Source organism: Eptatretus burgeri, chromosome 1 (assembly GCF_056783735.1).
Source record: "Eptatretus burgeri isolate ZD-2024b chromosome 1, Ebu_testis_v1, whole genome shotgun sequence".
NCBI classification, from domain to species: domain Eukaryota; kingdom Metazoa; phylum Chordata; class Myxini; order Myxiniformes; family Myxinidae; genus Eptatretus; species Eptatretus burgeri.
In genome coordinates, this window is record NC_140961.1 from 133,652,211 (window position 1) to 133,671,359 (window position 19,149).

Genomic DNA, 19,149 nt, shown 5'->3' on the forward strand with positions numbered 1-19,149 from the left:
GAGATGTGAACCCAGGACAGAGAGCTTCGAGACAAGTGTGCGTACCTCTCAGCCATCCGGTGAGCCCCAAATCCAAATCGAGGTTGACTGCACATTCAACACATATATTTCATTTCTGTCCCATTTGTGGAACCAATTTCCTGAGGCTGCTCAAACATATGATGCACTGCCATGTCATGTCCTCCTCCATCCCTCCCAGTCATCTTTTGCACCCCCATTGATTCTTTTGCACCACCATTTCCACCCAACCCTCTTAATAGCAGGTTACTGTGGTTCATCGACTTCTGTTTTCCTCCTCTTTGTTCATTACCTTGCTTTTGTCCAACTGTTGCCTTTTTATCTTCCGTCGCTTTGTTCTTCCATGAGCTTCGATGTATTGGGGGGGGGGGTGGAATGATGTAAAGATGAGATGGGGGGTGGAATGAAGAAAAGATGGGGGGGTGGTGGAATGATGTAAAGATGAGGGGGTGGTGGAATGATGTAAAGATGAGATGGGGTGGTGGAATGATGTAAAGATGAGATGGGGGGGTGGAATGATGTAAAGATGAGATGGGGGGGGGTGGAATGATGTAAAGATGAGATGGGGGGTGGAATGATGTAAAGATGAGATGGGGGTGGAATGATGTAAAGATGAGATGGGGGGTGGAATGATGTAAAGATGAGATGGGGGGTGGAATGATGTAAAGATGAGATGGGGGGTGGAATGATGTAAAGATGAGATGGGGGGTGGAATGATGTAAAGATGAGATGGGGGTGGAATGATGTAAAGATGAGATGGGGGGTGGAATGATGTAAAGATGAGATGGGGGGTGGAATGATGTGAAGATGAGATGGGGGGTGGAATGATGTGAAGATGAGATGGGGGGTGGAATGATGTAAAGATGAGATGGGGGGTGGAATGATGTAAAGATGAGATGGGGGGTGGAATGATGTAAAGATGAGATGGGGGGTGGAATGATGTAAAGATGAGATGGGGGTGGAATGATGTAAAGATGAGATGGGGGGTGGAATGATGTAAAGATGAGATGGGGGGGTGGAATGATGTAAAGATGAGATGGGGGGGGTGGAATGATGTAAAGATGAGATGGGGGGGGTGGAATGATGTAAAGATGAGATGGGGGGGGTGGAATGATGTAAAGATGAGATGGGGGGGTGGAATGATGTAAAGATGAGATGGGGGGTGGAATGATGTAAAGATGAGATGGGGGTGGAATGATGTAAAGATGAGATGGGGGTGGAATGATGTAAAGATGAGATGGGGGGTGGAATGATGTTAAGATGAGATGGGGGGGTGGAATGATGTAAAGATGAGATGGGGGGGGTGGAATGATGTTAAGATGAGATGGGATGTATACGCATCAAATGAGCCATCATGAAATTGCTGGAAACACCAAACCTGTTCAAATTGGAGGTCCAAGGTCGATTAATCGGCAGAATATAGGGACAAACGATGTTGTAGACAAGTCCGATTCAATTTTGAAGGATCTTTTCCTGCTGCGTCTGACGTCACCACCTTGGTTTTGGTGGGCAGATTTTAGCTTGTAGACTATCTATTTATGACGTACGCAGGGGCGACAATGACAACAAAAATTGATACAAGGATGAAAGGGGAAGTATGAATTAAAAGGGAAATGAGGTTATGGAGGGAGGAGAAGGGGGTGGGGTGGGGTCAACAAGTCAGCGATTTTTACAAACGGAATAAGATGACCCTTTGGTTTCTTTCAAGGATGGAGCTTTGTTTCTGGCTTCAAACATCGTTCACTGTGCCGATTGCCCCGATATTTTCATTTGTTCAAATCTTTTTTGCGGAGTTATCAGCATCAAATCTCAAATCTTCACTCTCCGTTTCCTTTTAAGTAGGCGTGGTTTTCATGACGTATTCGCTCGGTGGATTTTTGAATGGGCGTGGTTTGTCTCGATTGGCAGTTCTGGGCGTGGTCTGTCTCGGTTGCCATGCATGGGCGGGGTTTGGCTCCGTTGCCACTTGTGGGCGTGGTTTGTGTCGATTGGCAGTTATGGGCGTGGTCTGTCTCCGTTGCCATGCATGGGCGTGGTTTGGCTCCGTTGCCATGCATGGGCGTGGTTTGGCTCCGTTGCCATGCATGGGCGTGGTTTGGCGCTGTGATCAGTGCTGGGCGTTGGTCGGTGATCTTTGTGGCGCCGGTTGTTCGCCATTTCGCGCTTTCTCGTTCCTTTCCCTGTTCTCCTTCGTCGGTCCTCGCTCGACCCGGTTAGGTTGGTCGTGTATTTTTTCTGAGGAAACATTTGTAATTTATTCGTCGTGAATCGGCATCATGCGTGAGATCGTGCACCTTCAGGCCGGGCAGTGCGGGAACCAGATTGGCTCCAAGGTGGGTTTCTCATCACTCCGTCCCCTTCGTGTTCGTGTTCGTGTTCGTGTCCATTACAATCTCGTTGGCCCGTTTCCCTTTTTTTCGTTTGTAAATTTGTTCCATGAGGTTTAATTTATCGAGTGGAAGGGGGTAAATGTAATTATTTAATAAAGAAGTGGACGGGGAATGAAGGAGTCTGAGCGGTTTGTGTTTGTTAACGTTTTCAAAATGGCGACTCCGGCCTCGCGCGCGTGTTCCGTTTCCCTGGACTCGGACCTCGTCCTGGTCGAAACCTCCACGTGTCTTTCTCTCTTTCTTTCTTTCTCTTTCTCTCTTTCTCTTTCTTTCTCTCTTTCTCTTTTTCTCTCTTTTTCTCTCTCTTTCTTTCTCTCTCTCTCCGTGGGTTCGGGTGATCGTTGGGATGGGCCACGTGATTCCTCGCGGTGTAAAAAAATATTTTGGCGGGAATTCGAGGCGGGATCTTTGACTTCTGAGCGGGCAGGACCTTCCTCCGTAGATCGCCTTTTTGGGTTCACCCGGTGATGTGAGTGCGAGTGGTGCGTTGAAGGAACGAACCCGTTATTCGTGTTGTTAACAGACAAAAGGATCCGTCCATCCGAAGGTCGTCCGTTCGACCTGGAGGGGGCGCGGTGTTCCACCATTTGGTGCATTGTGACGTCACTGCGTCGCGTTTCTCCGGTGAAACCTTTTACCTGTTTGACGTCCGTTCGTCCACCTCCAAATGGCCACCGAGTATGAACTTCAAACCTTCCTGTAACCTGTACTCGTGTCATCTTGGAAAAGGAGGGGTGCAGTGAAGATGTGTAAAAGTGGGTAATTTACTGGGTGGGAGAGGAAAATGAGGTGTTAATAGTGGGGGGGGAGGGTGGGGGTGCTTCCAGAAGAGTGTCGCATAAAACAGCTCGGGGGAGGATGGGGGTGGGGGTGTTTGCAGAAGTGTCGCATAAAACAGCTCGGGGGAGGATGGGAAGCGGCATAAATTCCTTTGAAGGAAAATGAGGTGTGATTTAATAAAGGTGTGGCCTGAAGGGGAGGGTATAGGATTTAATAAAGGAGTGGTCTGAAGGCGAGGGTGTAGGATTTAATAAAGGAGTGGTCTGAAGGGGAGGGGGTAGGATTTAATGAAGGAGTGATCTGAAGGGGAGGGTATAGGATTTAATAAAGGAGTGGTCTGAAGGGGAGGGTATAGGATTTAATAAAGGAGTGGTCTGAAGGGGAGGGTATAGGATTTAATAAAGGAGTGGTCTGAAGGGGAGGGTATAGGATTTAATAAAGGAGTGGTCTGAAGGGGAGGGTATAGGATTTAATAAAGGAGTGGTCTGAAGGGGAGGGTGTAGGATTTAATGAAGGAGTGGTCTGAACGGGAGGGTATAGGATTTAATAAAGGAGTGGTCTGAAGGGGAGGGGTAGGATTTAATGAAGGAGTGGTCTGAAGGGGAGGGGTAGGATTTAATAAAGGAGTGGTCTGAAGGGGAGGGTATAGGATTTAATAAAGAAGTGGTCTGAAGGGGAGGGTATAGGATTTAATAAAGGAGAGGTCTGAAGGGGAGGGGGTAGGATTTAACGAAGGAGTGGTCTGAAGGGGAGGGTGTAGGATTTAATAAAGGAGTGGTCTGAAGGGGAGGGGGTAGGATTTAATAAAGGAGTGGTCTGAAGGGGAGGGGGTAGGATTTAATGAAGGGGGAAAGGAAGGGGAATGAATAGCTTATGAAGAGTAAAATATGATTTAATCAGAATTGGGTATAATGAAAAAGATTGTGTGATTGAAGGAGGGTTGGGGGGTTCGTGAAGAATCTGGAAGTGTGATTTTTTGGGGGGCGCAGTTGATGGAGGTGATTCATTAAAGAGGTTGGTGGAGGGGGTTAGCTTATGAGAAGTGAAGGGGTATAATTTAATGTGGAAGGGGTGGAATAAAGAGTAAGGAGGTGGAATTTAATAATTGGGGTGGAATGAAGAGTAAGGAGGTGGAATTTAATAATTGGGGTGGAATGAAGAGTTAGGAGGTGGAATTTATTAATTGGGGTGGAATGAAGAGTAAGGAGGTGTAATTTAATAATTGGGTTGGAATGAAAAGTAAGGAGGTTGAATTTAATATTCTGAGTGTGGAATGAAGAGTAAGGGTGTGTGATTTAATAATGACGAAGGATTTAATAATTAACCTCCGCCATCTAAGATGGACAGAGGTTACTGTTTTCACCCCTGTCTGTTTGTTTGTTTGTTTGTTTGTTTGTGAACAGTATGACGGAAAAACTCCTGGACGGATTTCGACGAAACTTTGTGGGGGGATTAGGTATGGTCCAAGGATCATGCCATTAGATTTTGGACTTGGTTCAAAGTCCAATATGGCCGCTATGGCGGCCATTTTGTAAAAATATTTGAATTTTTGTTTTTGCATTTCTACATGTTTTAAGTGATTTCCAACCCCCTAAAAAATTAATTTGTTCGAGAAAAAAAAAAATTTGCACCTTTTTTTTTTTCTAAAAAATTTCGATTTTATTTGAAAAATATTTGAATTTTTTTTGCATTTCTACATGTTTTAAGTGATTTTCAACCCCCCCAAAAAATGTTAGAGAAAAAAAAAATTTGCACCTTTTTTTTTCAAAAAAATTTCGATTTTTTTTGGCATTTCTACATGCGTGTTGATCTCGTTTAGTTTATTCAATCGTGGTTCAGTAGAGTCTGATCCGTTTTGACCCACAATTAATAGGATATCAGGTTCACTTAAGTGACCCAGCAGTATTGGCGGCGGAGGTTTTGCACTCTACCGAGTGCTCCCACTCTAGTTGTGGGGTGGAATAGAGAGTAAGGATGGGTGGTTCAATGGAGAGTGAGGAGGACGGGGTGGTTCGATGGAGAGTAAGGAGGGGTGGTTTCATGGTGAGTAAGGAGGTGGAATTTAATAATTGAGGTGGAATTTAATGTTCTGAGTGTAGAATGAGTAACGAGGTGGAATTTAATGCAGAGTAAGAATGTGTGATTTAATAATTGTGGGGTGGAATAGAGTAAGGAGGAGTGATTTGATGGAGTGTGAGCAGGGGTGGTTTAAAGGAGAGCGCGGAGGGGGGGGTGGTTCAATGCAGAGAAAGGAGGGGTGGTTTAATGGAGAGTGAGGTGGTGGAGGGGTGGTTCAATGGAGAGTGAGGTGGAGGAGGGGTGGTTCAATGGAGAGTGAGGAGGAGGAGGGGTGGTTCAATGGAGAGTGAGGAGGAGGAGGGGTGGTTCAATGGAGAGTGAGGAGGAGGAGGGGTGGTTCAATGGAGAGTGAGGAGGAGGAGGGGTGGTTCAATGGAGAGTGAGGAGGAGGAGGAGGGGTGGTTCAATGGAGAGTGAGGAGGAGGGGGGTTCAATGGAGAGTAAGGAGGTGGAAGTTGGATTTAATGAAGAGGAAGGAGTGGTAAGCCTGGTGTTGGCTTAATAGTTTGGGATCCTAAGGTCCTGAGTTCAAATTCCACTAGCTGTTGAATTCACACTCGGTTGGGTTGACTCAGCTTGTCATCCTTCTGAGGTCAGCGAAATGAGTAGCAACTGGTTAGGATGATTGAGCCATTCGCGTATCCTGCGTTGGAGTGGAAACCCGTCCAGAATTGTGCCCAAGAGCCCAGGAGACTGCTTCGGCAGCACCAATGCTCTGCACAGAGTATGGTCCCAATGGATGGATGGATGGATGGATGGAAGGAGGAGGATTTTGGTGGAAGAATGGTAAGGTGTGATTAAATAGTTGGTGGAATGAAAAGAAAGGCAAAATATTTTTAATAAAGAGGAAGGAGGTGTGATTTAATCATTTGTGGTGGAATGAAGATTCAGGTGGTCTTATTTGATGATGAAGTGATGGATTTAAGACTAATGTGTAATTTAGTAATTGGGGGTGTAATTAATGTTGATTGGTGTAATTTACATGAGGTCAAATTCAGAGCATAAGTTGGGATTTTATGAAGAGGTGGAATGATGAGTAAGGTGTTTGCAGACCAATCATCAGCAAGGTCATGGAATCCATTATCGCAGTTTATATGAAATCCTTTCTTTTCTCCAATGACCTCATCTCGGTTCACTCATTCGGATTCAGACCAGGTTCTCCACCTTGGACATGCTGGTTCTACTCTCCCAACAATGGATGGACGCCCTCTATGTCAGACATAAGATCAGGGCTGTCTCTCTTAGCCCGTGGGGGCTGGACAGGGCAACAGTGAAGCTCTCCTCCCCCTCTTATGAAATGTACATTTCTGATGAATATTCATCTGAACAGTCATGCAATCACAATGATAAATAATCAAATGTTTCAATCAAATTAACAGGACTTATTTGGATTATTTATACTAGTGCATGCTCGTACGTGCGTAATCCCGGACACCCATCACAGATTTTGTAGGTTGCTTTTGTAGTGCATGCCTGTACACCCATCACAGATTTTGCAACCAACAGATTTTGAAGGATCTGATGGATGACATACCTACGGGTGTGCACGTACGTGTGTGCCCGTACGTGTGTGACGTACGTGCAATAAAAAAAAAAAACTTTCAAACCGCGTGCCAGAAACAACAACTACATAGGCCGTTCCTTCGCTCTCGCATGCTCGTACGTGCAAAAAAATAAAAAAAACTTTCAAACCGTGTGCCAGAAACAACAACCACACAGGCCGTTCCTTCGCTCTCGTGTGCCCACACGTGTGTGGCCGTACGTGTAAAAAAAAGAAGAATGATGACGTCAGTCGTGATGTCATAGCACCGTGTCCTGTCGTTGGTTTGGTAAATAAATGGCCATAACTTGGGAACCACTTGTCCGATTAATATTGTTGCGGATTTCGCGCCCGCCGGCGTGCGACGGCCACGTAACTCGAATCGCGGCACGTCGCCCACCGGACGGACAATCCAGTCGTGACCCTCTCGGACTAACGCCGGGAACCAGTCACGGGTGGACCTTTCGGTCTCACCGCGATCGAGCCAATCAGCCCCCGCGTGGGATAGGGTTGCTCGCCAAATTCGAACTACCTAAGTACCCACGCGGAGGGTAGACCGGGCGATCGCACCTCGCCGCAGGTCGACTTCGGACACGGGCCACTTAAGCGACCCGTTCCGTACTATCAGAATAACCGAGCGGTGTTATCGTCGACCTCGACGGTTCGATTAATTATCGGGCGTATTCAGCCCACTACCAACCCTTTACGTGAAGCAAGATGGGGATTCAATGGAGGAAAAGACGAAGCGAAGCGGGAAACAGTTCAACAATAAAGCACATTTATTCGCGACGAACGGAAAGCACACAAATACAATTCCACCAAATGCACACAAAAAAGAAAACACAATTCCATTTACACAAAAAGCAAACATAAAAGTGAAAACACAGTGCAGAGCTAATACCGACTACCGAGCACACGGCAACACTTATACAATTCTACTTCACAGACGGCGCCGACAACACATACCCAAAACCAAGGAAAAGAAATACCCTCAAGAATGAGGTAGGCCTGGGGCCGAGACCAGGTCGGGCCTACCCGTCTGGTGATGAGACGCGGAGCGGCGATGGCCCCGCAACCCGCGGGCCTCGCGGACAGTGCCTGGCAGGGGGGTGGGAACGGGGCCCCCTTGGTCGCACTATCTCAGCGCGGGGGGAAACAGGAGGGGGGTTGCTGATGCTCGGGGTATAGAGGATCTTTATTATGTGCGACGAGCGTCTCCACCTCGGCCAGGTCGCGCTGCCGGCCTCCCTCGGGCGCGCAGCTCCTTGCACGACGCGAGCTCCCTTCCTCCGTCCCGCCGCCTCTCCGCAGCTCGTCCCCTCCGTTCCGACTCTCCTTCGCCTCGTTCCGACCTTTACGACTCCCTTCTTCCTCGTTCCGACTTTTTACTACTCTTTTACTGACGAACACCGTCCTTTTTATCCCCCGTAACTTCGCCTTTGACCCCTCCCTTTGACCTTTCAACTCGCTCCCCATTGGCCCGACAAAAAGTGGGCGTGAAGGCTTTTTGATCCACAAATTTGCATATATCGATCGCCCTGGGGCGGGGCCATTCGCCCCTCGCTCACCGATTGGACGGCAAAAGTGGGCGTGTGTCGTTTTGGATCCGTTTTGAAGCAGAAAATCCGTGATTTTGTACACGCTGTTCAACGTGCGCCCTACACGAGTCCAGCATCGGTGCCCATGAGTGGCGCGAGACGACGGCGATGCGATGGTGGCGAGTTGTGACGGTAAAGGTCGTGGCGGTTGTGGTGAAGCGGTGGTTGTGGTCGGTGGTTGATGTTGTGGTTGTGATGGTGGCGATTGGTCCAAAATAAAGATAGTAAAAGAAAAACGGCTATCCTGAAGAGTCGCAGCACGTATAAATGACATGTATTCCCACTAGACAACGGGTTTGGGCCTAACTACACATGCACTTACCGAGATACCTCACCTAAGGGACCTGAATGGTGGTTTGCGAATCTGGTAACCACAACACTACCCCCTTCCCTTTTTACAGACTCGTCCCGAGTCGTCAAATTTTCGTGTGCCATCATGTGTAGTTTTCCCCTAGTACATTTTACCTACGGATCCCTGAGTGCGACATTCATGGTATTCATGTCCCCAAAATAAATAACCTGAGGGCTGCGTAACTATCTAAACAAACTCACTCACACGGACGACTTAAATAAAATTGCCGGCGCTAAGACAAACATGCCGGGGGCGCACTCATATTTACAGTACATCTTAACCTTAACTTACAAATTTTACACTAAACCATGGCCCAGGATCACTGAACTCTGCAAAAGAAAAGCAGTTAGCAGGGAGCCAGGCTGCCCACATGCAGTCTCTGGCTCAAAACAATGCAGGTGACGGAACGTGGCTGGCTGCTCACACGCAGTCCAAGGCCTTCCCTTTTGAACTGAACGCAGTGAACCACAACGGTGCATGGGCTGCACAAACGCAGTCTCCGTGCCAGCTCAAGTGGCACACGCAATGAGCACAACGAATGGATGCATGAACACAAACACGGTGCACGGGCCGCCACTGCAGGCCCGTGTTGTAGCTGCCAACAGGGCAGTTCTTGCAGCTTGCAAACTGTTGCCTTGATCCTGGCGCACATGGAAATGAACAGGGGGGGGCAAAGCAAAATTGAACGGGGCTGGTGAACATGGGCAGTGGGCATGGCATGGCAAAGGTGCAGGCAACACAGCCCGCAGAAGAAGGCCGCTGCAGGCAAACACAGCCGGCAGATGAACTGGCCGGCACAGGCCTCGAAGAAAAACAGCCAGCAGATGAACTGGCCGGCACAGGCCTTGCAGCACACAGCTGCCGATGAACTTGGCCGGCCTCCGCCTTGAAGCAAAACACGGCCAGCCGATGAAGTTGGCCAGCCTTTGCCGTTCAATGGAGGTTGGTGGAGGGAGTGCGGTGGTGCTGGCCACTTGGAAGGCGGGCTCGGACCTACCTACCTGTCTCCCTCCCAACCTATCGCCTTTGCCTGTCACTGTACATACCCACTCCCTTAATTTGTCAAACCCCAATTTAGCCCCAACTTATTTTTTTATTTTTTTATTTTTACTTCCCCACTATAAATCGTCCCCTAACCCCCTTTATCGTCCTTGTTCGGCTAACCTATTCTGTCACCTAGCCTACTCCCAACCCCTACGTTCCCTTCCCAGAGGGGAACAAGGGAGAGCTAACGTCCTGTGTCGAGGCCCAACGAAGCCTCAGAATGGCCTCCCCAGAGTTCGGCGATCTTAACACCAAGTGGGTCCAGCGGCCCACAACGACAGCGAGGGGATGGATGGTGCGGAGGGGTACATCTCCTAATCTACCCTAACCATTTAACTGTTAAACTACCCCGGGGCTTTCAACAAGCGCTTCTCGCTTAAACTATTGGTTCTAACAACCCAGATTCCCGTCGCCTGTGTTGGTGTCCTTACAATTTCGGGCCTCGCCCCCAATTTTCTCTCCGTGCCCTCACACGGTCTCCTGGCTGGGACACGTGGCTCCCTTTGGCAGGCACGACCCTCTGCCGAATCTCCCGCTATGGCACCCCCGGGCACTACACTGCCTCCGAGCCTACCAGCTCCCTAACACCGGGGAGTGCCCCCATGGCACCTCCCCTGAAACGCACACGTGGCAGGCCGGCCTCCCGGGCCCCTTTCCGAGGTCACCCGTGCCCACAACACTGCCCACGCGGCTAATGGCGCCCGGGCCCCCGCACCAAGCAGGCGCACCCGTGCCCACTACTCTATCCCGGCCCCCCATGGGCCCATGGCCTACCGCGGCCGACTAGCCTGGTGCCCGGGGTACCCACTCAGCGATACTCACCTTTCGCAGCCACGCTCCCAAGCCCGTCAACAGGGCTCCTGCACCCCTCCAAATGGGTCTCGAGCCTACTTTCCCACCAACAACAAAACGACCTCCATTTTTCAATTTGACTAACCCAGCTAACTCACTTTACTCTGACCCCGGGGTCCCTTGGGCGGGAGTCACTCCTCCCCCCAATCACTCATCGCACCATGCATTCCCCATTCGCTCCATACACACAGACCCGCTGGCCTCACTCACTCATCATGTAGTCACCTCACAACTCTTCAACACTCACACCGCTGAACTCTGCCATCCTCCTAACTACATCCCCTAACTAACTCGTGCTCCCACGTCGTCCCTTAAACTAGTAGCACGTTCCTTTTAACACTACGTAGCTAAGCTACGTCCCCTCTACACATCCACAAGTCTGTCCATGTCCTCAAATAAATCATTTTATTTCCCAACCTAAATCTGGCTACAATCCCTCTAACTAATCCATTCCACGGACTCCATGAGGACTTACCCCTGCCCCATGAAGTCGGTCTAACTAAGCTAACCCTTCCCCCTAACTAGTTTCCATCCTGTGCCCAGGATAAGGGGGTCTTCCACCCCTTTCCCAGGAATCCTGTGTACCCGAAAGTGAGGCTTGTTCCTTTTTTTTTTTTCCCATGCGCAGCATCTGCGCGGCAACTCAGAGCTCGCGCACTTTGCACCTGTCCGTGACGTCATGCAGCTGCACGTGTTCCTCGTCCCTCCTTGGACGGGACCATCGGCCGGGATACCCCTCCTGCCGGATTCCAACCACACGTGCAGCCATGACGTCACCGTGCGCATATAAAAAAAAAAACACAAGCCACACGTCTCGAGGGGTTCCCCACGCGAACACATGTGCCCTGCCCGTTGGAGCTGAACACACACGATCGCGTGGAGAACCCGTCCGGTCCAAATCCATTTACCTGCCTAAACTTTGTCCGTCCGCGGGATCGGCAAATCCACCGCGTGCGTTTCCGGACCGGGACTTCACTCTCGCAAGCGAGCACGTGGTGGTCTCGTGCGTTGCACAGCACGAACCGCGTGCTCACTGCTGGGTGAACCCGGCACGGTCCACGAAACAACTACAGCCGCTACTCGGCTTTCGTTTCTCCCATGTCGCCGTCTCCGTCTCCATTCCACACACGCATACCTGCGTGTCACGACGCACACAGTCCACACCATCACATTCACACGGGGAGACGCGGCTGCGTGCTCCCGCATGCCAACCGACATCTCCCTCTCACACCGCTCTCTCACACACACGGTCTCCCTGGCACACAACGACCTTGCACACGGCCGCTCACTCACGCGTGCCCCACTACTCACACAAACCATACCACTCACACGTGGTGCTCCACTCACTCGCGCGGGGGCACTCACCCGCGGTGCCTCACCCACGTACGCGAGGGCACTCAACCGCTGTGCCTCATCCACACACCGTGCCCCACTCATACACGCGGGGGCACTCACCCGCGGTACCCCACTCATACACACGGCGACACTCACACACGCGGTCTCTTCCACACAACGTCCCCCACTCACACACGCGGGGGCACTCAACCGCGGTGCCTCATCCACACACGCGGGGGCACCAACCCGCGGTGCCTCACTCACACCGGCCGTTTTGGGAAGCACGCACCCTGGCACAATCGCCACCTCACCATTCACACACGGGGTCGCTTCCACACACGGGGACGCACTCACACCTTGCACCACACACACAGGGACAACCACACTGGGGATTTGTGTCCCCACAAGGGTCTCCGGGGCCTCTATACCCCCCAAGCTCTCCGTGCACCCGTCCACAGCACTCGTCCCCTCAACCTCGCAAAACACGACCGAACTCACCTGGTCGTGACTCGCCTCAAGGGGGCATACTCCCTCCCCTCGTTCCTGGAGGAGGCCATCCCGCTGCTCGCACCGGGTCCCTACACGCTCCGCGAGCTCACCCCCATTATCCTCCACTACCTCCGTGTGTGCGTGCGCGTCACTTACCCCGTCTTCCTCGTGTAGTCTCTCCTCTATGGTTCCCTTCCCGGCTACCGTCACTGCCAACTCTTCACCCTTTACCTCCCTTGTCTCAACTATTATTTCTGTTGTCGTCACCTCGTGTCTCGTCTCACACGTTTTGGTCTCCCCATTTAATTTTTCCCTTTCGGTCATCGTCACGACCCTCGCCCAACACGTTCCACGAATTATTTTTTTACCCGCCTCCACCGCAGGCCTGTCAGCCGTTGCACCCCCATCCAGCTCGTTTGCTCCCACACGTGGAGTCGCCATTTTTATCTCCCCGGTCACGGCCTTCATGCCCGCCTGCAGGCTTCGGCCCATGTTCTGCGTCTCACCCCGCAGCTTTTTCATTTCTTCCCTCATTTGCTGTGTATTCGCATCCATCGTCGTTTTCACTTCATTTGTATTTTGTATCCATCTTTTCGTTCATTTGTTTGTTCATGCCTTTCATTTCGTTTTTCATTTCATTTGTATTTGTATCCATCGTCGTTTTCACTTCATTCATTTGTTTGTTCATTGCCGCCAGCATGGCGCATAGCTGGGCCATGTTGGATGCACTCAGCTGAGCCGTTTCGGCAAAGGTTGGGGAAGGGTCTTGGTGGAGAGGGGGGGGGGAGGTGTCATACACCGCGGCCGCCGCCGCACCCACCTCGGGTCCTGGGTTCAGTTGGGCGAGTCCGTGTTCCTGCACAATCAACATTTCCTGCTCGGGGATTCCATCCTGGACCATGGACTCTACATTATTACACATATACATTTCTAATACCCCCGGCTCCCGCTCGCCTTGAGACGCCATCTTGCTTCTCGTGAAGGGTTAATTTGCTCGCTCGTAATTTGGAGGGAATCGGGGGTCGCTTCTCTCACCCCTGGACCGATTCCCGTGAATTTAGCCGGAGACAGGAGAGCCTGTTTTCCTGTTCTCCGATACCAGTGCCGCGAGGAGGGCGATGAATTTGTATCCCACTCCTGACACCAGTGTTGCGGATTTCGCGCCCGCCGGCGTGCGACGGCCACGTAACTCGAATCGCGGCACGTCGCCCACCGGACGGACAATCCAGTCGTGACCCTCTCGGACTAACGCCGGGAACCAGTCACGGGTGGACCTTTCGGTCTCACCGCGATCGAGCCAATCAGCCCCCGCGTGGGGATAGGGTTGCTCGCCAAATTCGAACTACCTAAGTACCCACGCGGAGGGTAGACCGGGCGATCGCACCTCGCCGCAGGTCGACTTCGGACACGGGCCACTTAAGCGACCCGTTCCGTGCTATCAGAATAACCCGAGCGGTGTTATCGTCGACCTCGACGGTTCGATTAATTATCGGGCGTATTCAGCCCACTACCAACCCTTTACGTGAAGCAAGATGGGGATTCAATGGAGGAAAAGACGAAGCGAAGCGGGAAACAGTTCAACAATAAAGCACATTTATTCGCGACGAACGGAAAGCACACAAATACAATTCCACCAAATGCACACAAAAAAGAAAACACAATTCCATTTACACAAAAAGCAAACATAAAAGTGAAAACACAGTGCAGAGCTAATACCGACTACCGAGCACACGGCAACACTTATACAATTCTACTTCACAGACGGCGCCGACAACACATACCCAAAAACCAAGGAAAAGAAATACCCTCAAGAATGAGGTAGGCCTGGGGCCGAGACCAGGTCGGGCCTACCCGTCTGGTGATGAGACGCGGAGCGGCGATGGCCCCGCAACCCGCGGGCCTCGCGGACAGTGCCTGGCAGGGGGGTGGGAACGGGGCCCCCTTGGTCGCACTATCTCAGCGCGGGGAAACAGGAGGGGGGGTTGCTGATGCTCGGGGTATAAGAGGATCTTTATTATGTGCGACGAGCGCCTCCACCTCGGCCAGGGCGCGCTGCCGGCCTACCTCGGGCGCGCAGCTCCTTGCACGACGCGAGCACCCTTCGTCCGACTCGCCGCCTCTCCACAGCTCGTCCCCTCCGTTCCGACTCTCCTTCGCCTCGTTCCGACCTTTACGACTCCCTTCTTCCTCGTTCCGACTTTTTACTACTCTTTTACTGACGAACACCGTCCTTTTATCCCCCCGTAACTTCGCCTTTGACCCCCTCCCTTTGACCTTTCAACTCGCTCCCCATTGGCCCGACAAAAAGTGGGCGTGAAGGCTTTTTGATCCACAAATTTGCATATATCGATCGCCCTGGGGGCGGGGCCAACTCGCCCCTCGCTCACCGATTGGACGGCAAAAAGTGGGCGTGTGTCGTTTTGGATCCGTTTTTGAAGCAGAAAATCCGTGATTTTGTACACGCTGTTCAACGTGCGCCCTACACGAGTCCAGCATCGGTGCCCATGAGTGGCGCGAGACGACGGCGATGCGATGGTGGCGAGTTGTGACGGTAAAGGTCGTGGCGGTTGTGGTGAAGCGGTGGTTGTGGTCGGTGGTTGATGTTGTGGTTGTGATGGTGGCGATTGGTCCAAAATAAAGATAGTAAAAGAAAAACGGCTATCCTGAAGAGTCGCAGCACGTATAAATGACATGTATTCCCACTAGACAACGGGTTTGGGCCTAACTACACATGCACTTACCGAGATACCTCACCTAAGGGACCTGAATGGTGGTTTGCGAATCTGGTAACCACAACAATATCAAACCTTGAAAAGGCACATACTCAGGTCCCCAGCAATATACCTGGCAAGTTTCAATGAGATCGGACCAGTGGTTGTCGAGAAACAGCGGACACACACACACACACCTGGAATTATAGATAAATGAGGTCCTGCTGAACGCGTGCCTGTACTCTACATGAAGTTCCTCTCGGAAGAAATCTGTATCATCGTATCGAGCAAGGTTGCGATTCTCACATTGCGCCTGCTCTGGTCTCGCACGGTGTACGTCCTGATGGTGCAGGGCATCCCTTACTTGCCGGTCTTCTCGCTGGAGAGGGATTTCTTCTGCATGATGCCTTGCCTCGCGTTCAGTGTTGTCTGCCAAGCGAGCAGCTCGTTCTTCATCTGTTTCTTCTACACGACGCCTTGTCACGCGCATAGCGTCGCGTGTCAAGCGAGCAGCTCGTGCTTCATCCGTTTCTTCTGCACGACGCCTTATCACGTGCGTAGCGTCGTGTGTCAAGCGAGCAGCTCGTGCTTCGTCCGATTCCATTGCACGTGCACGACGCGCAGCTTCGTTCCTTCGCTCTCGTAAACGACGACTGGATTGGGGAATTGTTTCAATTAGATCGGACCAACCGTATCATAAATGGCCATAACTTGGGAAACAGCTGAAATGGATGAAGAAGAACGATATCAAACCTTGAAAAGGCACACACACTCAAGTCCCCAGCGTCAATTGTGACGTCATATCAAACGAAGAAGAAGAAGAACAAATGTGACTGCAATTGTGATACGTGCAAAAAAAAAAAGAACAGGAATTTTGACGTCAATCTTGACGTCGTAGCACCGTGTCCTGTCATTGGTTTGGTAAATAAATGGCCATAACTTGGGAACCACTTGTCTGATTAATATCAAACCTTGAAAAGGCACATCGACAGGGCCCCAGCAATATACCTGGCAAGTTTCAATGAGATCGGACCAGTGGTTGTTGAGAAACAGCGGACACAGACATTGCTGGAGTTATAGATAGATGTAACCTCAAGTACAGTTTAATTGACCATCTATTAGAGCAGGGGTCGGGAACGTTTTTGACTCAGAGAGCCATTAAAGCAAAATATTTGGAAATCTATTTCAGTGAGAGCCATATAATATATTTTAAGACTGAATTCAACTAAATGTGAGTATAATAAGCCTCTGAATTTATTCTTTTAAATAATGTTGTTATAATACTCACCATTAATGGGACTTCTGGTGCTGCATGGATTTGCTGATGGCTTTGTAGTCTGGTTGGTACTTGGTGAGGTTAAGCTTCATGCAAGCGTTGAGGCTTTCATCCGTTAGACGTGATCGTAGGTTGGACTTGATGTTTTTAAGATGTGAGAATGACTGCTCACATGCATACGTAGATCCAAACAAGGTCAATACAGCAATACTCACACGCTGCAGTGTGAGGTATGTGACAGGAAGCGCGTTCCAAGTTTTGATAATCAGCTGGTCTTCGGGTTGATGTTTTTTCATTTCTGTCCACATGTGCTTGCTCGCCAACTCTGCTTTCTGTCGTGCGATTCTTTCCAAATCTTCATTCAGTGACTTGAACTTATTCACCCACATGTCTGAGGCCTTCAGGTCAGCCACTTCTGCTTCAAAATCTCTGACAGAGACACCAGGAATGTAACTCAGGTCGGCTGTGTTCAGTGAACACTCGTTTGGATGGGTGATGAACTTAAAAAGACTAGTGTGCTCACGAAATTCTCCAAAGCGTGCTTTGAATGACTGTGGGAGACTGGATGTGAAGCCAGCTAACTGGTGGAGATCAAAGTTTTGAGTGGGCTCACTTGCTGTGCATGCATCTTTAAATTGTCTCAGTTTTTCAAAATGTAGTAAACGACCTGTTTCAAGATCCATGATAAAGAGCTCCAGCTTGTTTTCAAAAGCAAACACGGCTTGTTGAAGGGATAACACTGTATTTCCAATGCCTTGCATTTTCACGTTGAGCTGGTTCAGATGTTCAGTCATATCCACGAGATAGTAACACTTGAGGAGCCACTCAGTTTCGGCTAGATCAGGATGCTCAATCCCTTTCATTTCAAGGAAAGTCCGGATTTCGTTCAGGCAAGCCGCAAAACGGCTAAGCACCTTCCCTCTTGACAACCAACGCACATTGCTGTGCAAAAGCAGACCGTGATAGTTATTTCCAACTTCATCCAGCAGTGTTTTAAATTGGCGACCATTTAAGGCTCGGGCAACAATAAAGTTGATCACATGAATGACCAGCGACATCACTTCGCCAAGCTGCCCATCACACATCTGAGCACAAAGTGCCTCCTGGTGTAGAATGCAATGGAAACTTAGGATGGGTCTATTTTCATGTTCACGGAGAAGCGCCACAAATCCTTTGTTTTTCCCCACCACACACGGAGCACCATCAGTACACACCGAGATAAGTTTATCCATAGGTAGATTTTTTTTCTTGAGCGAACTCCATGAAAGACTTGAATTAATACTCACCTCTTGTGGACCCTTTTATTGGCAGAACAGCAAGACTTTCTTCGCACAGTGTATCACCAGCAGCATATCTTGCAATCACACTGAACTGCGACAAATTGCTTATGTCTGTTGACTCATCCAAAGCCAGGGAAAAGAACGGCGCTGTATTTATGTCCTTCACTTGCGTTTCCTCCACTTGGTTTGCCATCATGATGGTACGATCATGAACAGTTCTTGCCGACAGAGGCATGTCTTGTATCCGTTTGATTATCTTGTCTTTGTTCGGAAGATCATCAAAAAGTTCATTGGCTACATCCAGCATGAACGTTTTAGCATCCTCGCCATCTGTGAATGGTTTTCCGTTCCTCACTATTGCTAAAGATCCAGCAAAGCTGGCGGAATTATAGTCACCTTGCCGGGTCCATACGCGGAGTTGCTGCTGGCTGGCTTGCATCCTGCTCAGTAGCTCTTGGCACGCTTTCTTTCTGCTGTCTCCCACAGGGTATTTTGATGCAAAGGTAGCATGGCGCGTATCGAAGTGCCGCTTTATATTCGACCGTTTCATCGATGCAATTTTGTCATTGCAAATTAGACACACCACAGAACCTGCTCTCTCCACAAAGGCGAATTCTTCGGCCCATTCGTCCTGAAATGTACGATACTCCTCATCTTTTTTTCTTTTCGCCATCTTCTTCGTCGAAGGGTTAGCTTTGAGCAAATGAGAGAGAGGGAGATGTTGACCCAAGTGAGTCTGGCTGGCCTGCGCACGGGCTGACATACTCGAGAGGTGCAGTGCGGTCGGCCGACTCTGGGATGCTGTCGCCTCAGCGGTGGCGCGTGATTGGTCGAGATGAATTCCGTGACGCGTCTCGGCGGCGGCACGTCATTGGAGGAACCGAAATCACGAGTCGCCTCAGCGGTGGCGCGTGATTGGTCGAGATGAATTCCGTGACGCGTCTCGGCGGCGGCACGTCATTGGAGGAACCGAAATCACGAGTCGCCTCAGCGGTGGCGCGTGATTGGTCGAGATGAATTCCGTGACGCGTCTCGGCGGCGGCACGTCATTGGAGGAACCGAAATCACGAGTCGCCTCAGCGGTGGCGCGTGATTGGTCGAGATGAATTCCGTGATGCGTCTCGGCGGCGGAACTCGGCGTCATTGGAGGAACCGAAATCACTACTCGAGTCGGCCGCATGACTGGACGAAACAAAAACCGCTTCAGACAATTCGGAGGTGTTTTTTCTTCTCTCCTTCTGCCAAGTTCAGCCCTGCACGTGAATGAAGCACGACACTATTCAAACTATAGGTAAAGCTTCTGCGAGAAATATTGGGCTTTCCAAGTTTCAAACTCCAATTTTATCTGCGAGCCAGATGCAATCATCAAAAGAGCCATACCTGGCTCGCGAGCCACACGTTCCCG

At 50.4% G+C, this 19,149-nt stretch overlaps 1 protein-coding gene across 1 annotated transcript in view; it reads left to right on the forward strand.

Moving 5' to 3' along the window:
• Positions 1–2,087: 2,087 nt before the first annotated feature.
• LOC147035469 (tubulin beta-4B chain-like) overlaps positions 2,088–19,149 on the forward strand; it is a 35,677-nt gene continuing 18,615 nt past the window's right edge. Inside the window, exon 1 of the mRNA XM_085899035.1 lies at positions 2,088–2,351. Coding sequence (XP_085755161.1) covers positions 2,295–2,351 — 57 coding nt within the window. The 5' untranslated portion in view covers positions 2,088–2,294. The remainder of the gene's footprint in view (positions 2,352–19,149) is intronic.